Source organism: Camelina sativa, chromosome 19 (genome assembly GCF_000633955.1).
Source record: "Camelina sativa cultivar DH55 chromosome 19, Cs, whole genome shotgun sequence".
NCBI lineage: Eukaryota > Viridiplantae > Streptophyta > Magnoliopsida > Brassicales > Brassicaceae > Camelina > Camelina sativa.
Window position 1 is genome coordinate 16,916,457 of NC_025703.1, and position 5,814 is coordinate 16,922,270.

General features: G+C 35.1%; 2 protein-coding genes across 2 annotated transcripts; one reads left to right on the top strand and one right to left on the bottom strand.

Annotated features, from left to right (window-relative positions):
• LOC104766556 (oxidation resistance protein 1) lies at positions 238-3,530 on the top strand. Its single transcript, XM_010490469.2, has 9 exons — positions 238-255; positions 1,114-1,308; positions 1,494-1,885; positions 1,971-2,043; positions 2,135-2,215; positions 2,307-2,370; positions 2,842-2,929; positions 3,021-3,105; positions 3,229-3,530. Exons 2-9 carry the CDS (start codon positions 1,204-1,206, stop codon positions 3,268-3,270), a joined length of 930 nt encoding a protein of 309 aa, XP_010488771.1. The 5' UTR covers positions 238-255; positions 1,114-1,203; the 3' UTR covers positions 3,271-3,530.
• On the bottom strand, positions 4,903-5,731 carry LOC104766558 (protein PROTON GRADIENT REGULATION 5, chloroplastic-like). Its single transcript, XM_010490470.2, has 2 exons — positions 5,292-5,731; positions 4,903-5,173 (listed from the first exon to the last, which is right to left on the bottom strand). Exons 1-2 carry the CDS (start codon positions 5,586-5,588, stop codon positions 5,069-5,071), a joined length of 402 nt encoding a protein of 133 aa, XP_010488772.1. The 5' UTR covers positions 5,589-5,731; the 3' UTR covers positions 4,903-5,068.

Below are 5,814 nucleotides of genomic sequence, written 5' to 3' on the forward strand. Positions count from 1 at the left end.
TTTTTTTTTTTTTTTTTGGTAAAAGTATTTGACTACTTTGTTCCAATTTAATCGTGTATTTGGCAATTTGCAGCTTTCAAGGAGTAACAGAGTGGTTATGAAAGTCTTTATCATGCTCCACGTCTTGGATTTGTAAGGAAAAGCAAGAAGATCAAAATAAACAACATGACCAATTCAGAGACGCAGTCGTTAATCACAAAGGATCATGTTAGTGACGGGGACCTACAAATTTTGAGGAAACAACGAAAAGTAAAGGTATTGAAACAATAATTTTGAAATCCATGTAAATAAGTTCACTCTAACTCGAGCCACCAATTTACAGATTTTCAAATGAGTAATCTTTTACTTTACTATAAAACTTTGCAGAAGAAATATGCATTCAAGTAAGAGAATGATTCAATGAGTTGACAAGAGAAAGAAAAAATGAACATTTCACCTCGGTTTTATACTAAGTTTTTCTATATACCATTGTAGAATGGTTTTAAGCGTTTGGAACTGAAACAGACGAATGAGTTTCACAAATTGAGAATTCCCATGCCACAAACAACGAATGCCTTGATTAGAATATATCAACTCAGTTAAACGTAAAGTCATTAATTAGGAGGATGGAAAAGATAAATCACTAAATTTTTAATGATGACTATACACCATCTTTTAATTTGCTAAAAGATGAAGTACCAACTATTTGAAACAAAAATTATATTTAATCAAAAGAAGCAAAAGATCAAGGATTCATGCTAATATTATAATTACTTAACTGGCAACTAAAAAATTGTAATTGATAATTTGTTATTGACTATACATGTTCTTACAAAACTATATATTCCAGTTCCACGAATCATGTTCTATCTAACTTTATCAAATCATAATGTTATTTTACAAAAATTTAAATAATCACTGTTAAGAAATTTATATTATATGGTTTAGGATTATATTATATGGTTTCACCAGTTTTAATTCCGTGCGTATGCACGGGACAAATACTAGTTAGTGTATGTATAATCGGTTACATTTAATATTATTGCCTATTTTCATTAGTTATTTATAATCTTTTGACTGAAGTCTCCTTTGTTTGTTTTTATACAATTTGTCCAAAAATAATTATATTCTTAGAATTCTACATCTCCGGGACTCTGGCTATCTGTGTCTCAGCCACCGACAAATTCATTCGTCTCCGATCAAAATCTCATCTTTCTGATCGCAATGCATACTCTCAAGGACAAGGTCTCCCAAAAGCTTTCTAATCTCTTCGCTGATTCCCCAAGCCAATCTGCTTCTCCACGCTTCTCCAACTCCGATTCTCCAAAGGTATCTCCTTTTATCTCTCTGTTGGGGTCGTTTTGGAAATTAACAACACCCTTAAAGCTTTGTGTTTTTTACTCTTTTCCTGAGATGGGTCTTTAGATTTGAATCTTGTTTGTTTACAAATAGATCAATTTGGGTGAGGCTTTTAGGTTGGCTTGATCTGTGACATTAAGCTTTTGAATGTGTAGGCCAGGCTGAGTTCAAGTGTAGGCAAATCTTTGTCTTCGTATTTCTCTTTTGTTGTTCCTCAATCTGGGAATGTTGATGATGATGATTCGGAATCATGTCCTCCTCTTCCCATTAGAACAGACAGCTATGAGTCTATTGAGAATTGTAAACCTGAATATGGGCAAGATAAAGCTGGGACCTTTGTATCCATTGGTGAAGATAAGGAATCAGATAAGGGCCGTGAGTTACGTGTTTCGGCGAAAGTAGAAAGCGGTAGCGATTACTTGGAAGGGGTGAAGCAGATGAGAGAATTAACAGAAAGCTCTGTTTTTATCACTGCTAACTTGTGTGAATTCTTGCAAGCGTGTCTTCCCAATATTGTAAGAGGATGCAAATGGTTCTTGTTGTATAGGTAAAGGAAGTTTATTTTCCATCTGTTGTTGGAGATTTTAGACTTGTTTTTTTGGTATTAACTTTTTATTTCGGATGAAGGGCAGTACGTTGAAACATGGCATATCACTACGTACGCTTCTACGAAGAAGCGGAGAGCTTCCTGGTCCTTGTTTACTGGTTTGTTTTGTTGACCTTTATGCTCTTTGGTAACATTGTGACAAGGTTGAATGGATCAGATCTTAGTTTGTGATGATTGTGTATGGTGCAGGTTGCTGGAGACAAACAAGGTGCGGTTTTTGGGGCTTTACTGGAATGTCCATTGAGACCTACTCCTAAGAGGAAATATCAGGCAAGCTAACTAATTGTCATAGTAATTTTTTCTCTTGGGGAGTAATTAATTTCCTTATTGCTGATCACCTTCACATGTTTTTGTATGATAGGGTACAAGCCAGACATTTTTGTTCACAACTATTTATGGTGAACCACGCATATTTAGACCTACCGGTAACCAGATTCTATGTTATAATTAAGTACTAGTAGATTAATAGCCAACAAAACAGTGAGGTGGGAGTGACCTGTCATTAAACTTTGTATATGAGCCACGCCCAACACCACATGGCCCTTTTCATTTGGGCTGTTTCTTTTTCTTTTCATTCTCAAGGTATTGTATAGATAGAGGATGGATATATAAGATAAGAGTATAGAGAAAATTGAAAAGTAGATTTTGAGGAGAATCCTAAAATTTCTTCAAAATTTGTTCGTAAGAATGTTTGGCTCCGATTGATTTTATCGGAATGTTCCCTGGTTCCTGTCAGTAGATTTATCCACACTTGTTACAAGAAGTGTGGAAGAAGGAAAATAGAGTAACATCTTTTATCAATTGCCCCTACATTGTGAACCAGGCCCTATATACATAAATCAAGCCCCTCAAGTATGTGTATAGTCAAGTAACCTCTCTTATGAACTTGTGTGCAGGTGCCAACCGATATTACCTGATGTGTATGAATGAGTTTTTGGCATTTGGAGGTGGAGGAAACTTTGCTCTATGCTTAGACGAAGATTTGTAAGGCACAATCTGGCTTAATTCGTTTTGAAACTTCCCCCATTTTAATCGTTTTGATGGTACTCAAACCAAACGTTTGTACATGAACTAGGTTGAAGGCAACAAGTGGACCTTCTGAAACATTTGGGAACGAATGCTTAGCTAGCAGCACGGAGTTTGAGTTAAAGAATGTCGAGGTATAGCTCTATACATATATGCAGTATGTGCTGATATCAAGTTTCCACCTTGTTCAACATATTATGCAATCTTACTTAAGTTTTGTATTAATCAGTGCAAGTTTCACGTTGTTTAATCTGCAGCTCTGGGGATTTGCGCATGCGTCTCAATACCTCTCCTCCTGATCTTGGAGATCCCTTTCTTTGTCAAGAATCAAGATACCTCAATAGAAAGCAAAGATAACCGTCTCTTTTTTTTTTTCAATCAGTTAATTGTTTTAAAGTTATGATTAGGCTTAAGACAGTTTTTTTCAAGCTTTAATCGGTTGAAACTTGAACAAGTGACAATATTACATGTTTGTATCTGTGAATTACTGAATCTCAGTTACAGTAATACTAATTCAGCTGGGACCTTATTGGAGATTAATTTGACTGTAATTCTAAGATAGTGCTATTGTTTGTTATCTAAATCAGATTCACCTGCTATAAAATAAAAGGAAGTCTCAGGATGGCACATACAACGTTCAGGTAAGTTTGAAAGTTTGAAATCTACTTGCTGTGTTGTTTTCAAACTCTGTGAAATCTGAAATTCTATATTTCGTTTTGCGTGAATTATGGCTTTGAATGGTTGGTGCATACACTCCAAAGTTAGCTAATAAATTCTCAAATATCTACTATCGACTAAATTAAAAAGATGAGATTAGAAAATAAAACTTACTAGATTAAATAAAATAGTTGATTCAGAAAGAAAATAGCTTCCTAATTGAAGAGCTTCAATGGTAGAAAAAAGTTTTCTCTCCTCGCTCTGATTTTTTTTCTTTTCTAGAATGTGATTTTGTGAGTTTTGACATTTACGTGATCAAATATATATATATATATATATATATATACATTTTTTAAAAGTATAAAGAAACACAAATTGAACCAATTAGAAGCAACTACTCAGACCGAAATTGTGTTTTTGTCCAGAGTTATACTGTTGGTATGGAGTTGTATGGAGTAGGTATGGAGGTTTTAAAGTAAAGAAAAAAAAATCAGACCAATATTAGAATCCATACAATACCCAATTTCTTTTTCAATTGCAAACTATGAAATTTTATAGTATGAAAGTAGTGCATACTAGTCTGGAATGGTGAATGATGAATTAACTGCGGACTGGTTTGATTTTAGTTTGGTCCGGAACTTACTACACAACTATTCACAATCTATATATTTCATAATCACATATGTATATGGTTGTATTATCACAACCACTCATTTATTCCCATATTGTTACACGGACAATACTTGGGTGAACCTTTTTATTCACCTTCTTATAAAATTAGGAAACAAAATAATTATTGTAAAATGAGAAACTGAAACCGTTATTTTATAAACTCAAACTTTTGGGAACAAATGCAAATAGAAGAACAGTTGTAAGTTAAGAAAATGTGTCCGGGTGAAGCTATATATATATCAAGCTTCCGCGATGATAGCTTGTCAGCTTTATGTTCATAGTATGCTGTTCATAATTTGATCTTAATACCTGTCCTCCTGATCTTAAAAATTCCCTTTCTTTGTCGAGAAACGAGATTTTCAATAGAAAGCGAAGCGTACTGTCTTTTTCAATCCCGTTTTCTTGTTTCAGAGTAGTGATTAGGCTTGAGACAGGTTTCACGCTTTTTAATATGTTGAAAGAGTGACAATATTACGTGGTCTGTATCTGTGTTAGTGACAATACTTATTCAACTAAGACCTTATTGAACATTCTCATTTGTTTGCTATATATACAAGATTCATTTGATTTTAAGAGTGGTATCTAAGTATCGCAAACACAACTATCAGATGAGAATGGCAGTCATGTGTTTTTGAGTAACCGCAAAGGGAATGTAACAAAAATCAAGATTATAGGTTTGAACAAAATACATCTAGACAAGAAGAACAAGAGGAGGGTGAAGTGTATACAGAGGAGAGAGCACGAGAAAGATTTGTTCTTTTTTAAGACCTAAGCGAGGAAGCCAAGCCTCTCTCCGTTCTTCTTAGCAAGCCTGATAAGCCCTTGTCTCTGTTTAGCATCTGCACCAATCGATTTGCAGAACTCTGTGATCACCTGAAAGAACAAAACCCAAATTCCACAAATCATGGTTTCTGCTTTCTTGACTAGTTTTTTTAAGATCTACTTTTCAGACAGAACAGTGAACATGTTCTAATTGAGGGCACAAACAAACCTGAGAGTGTAAAGCAATGGCTTTTCCTCTAAGCTGATTGAACCTCTTCTTGCCAACTATGTTGCGTGTGACAACAACTACTGGTGCAAATAAGCCTTTGCCTTCGTTAACATTCTTCATCATAGGAACTGCTCTGATGGCCTTCCGTGAGACTCGGACCTGTTGCGGCGGCGCAACCGTCTTGGAGAGCAAGTTTTGGTAATCTTCGCCGGAGATGGAACTTCCCCAACCTCCATAGAAGGAAGTTCCTAGCAAACCTCGATTATATCCTGTTGCAGGAAGTGAAGCAGCAGCCATAATCAAATTAGCTTCTCTCTGTCTCTCTGATCGGTTCTAATGGTAGAGAGAAAGAGAAAGAGAAAGAGAAAACTGATTTGTGTGGTTTTGGTTTTTGAGTTTCACATTTTGGTGTGGACGAGGTTTTGGGTGTTGTTTTGGTTTGGATGGAGAAACCATAGCCACAAATATGATTCTGGTCTTACGCGTTTTATTATTATTGCGTTTAGGATTTTTAAGTTTTTTT

What these genes read in the sequence shown, in the direction of transcription:
- LOC104766556 (XM_010490469.2), top strand. Translation starts at nt 1,204, where the DNA reads ATGCATACTCTCAAGGACAAGGTCTCCCAAAAGCTTTCTAATCTCTTC. An exon ending in ACGCATATTTAGACCTACCG is followed by an intron (nt 2,371 to 2,841) that starts GTAACCAGATTC and finishes ACTTGTGTGCAG; the next exon opens with GTGCCAACCGATATTACCTG. An exon ending in TTGAGTTAAAGAATGTCGAG is followed by an intron (nt 3,106 to 3,228) that starts GTATAGCTCTAT and finishes TTTAATCTGCAG; the next exon opens with CTCTGGGGATTTGCGCATGC.
- LOC104766558 (XM_010490470.2), bottom strand. Translation starts at nt 5,588, where the DNA reads ATGGCTGCTGCTTCACTTCCTGCAACAGGATATAATCGAGGTTTGCTA. An exon ending in CCATTGCTTTACACTCTCAG is followed by an intron (nt 5,174 to 5,291) that starts GTTTGTTTGTGC and finishes TTGTTCTTTCAG; the next exon opens with GTGATCACAGAGTTCTGCAA.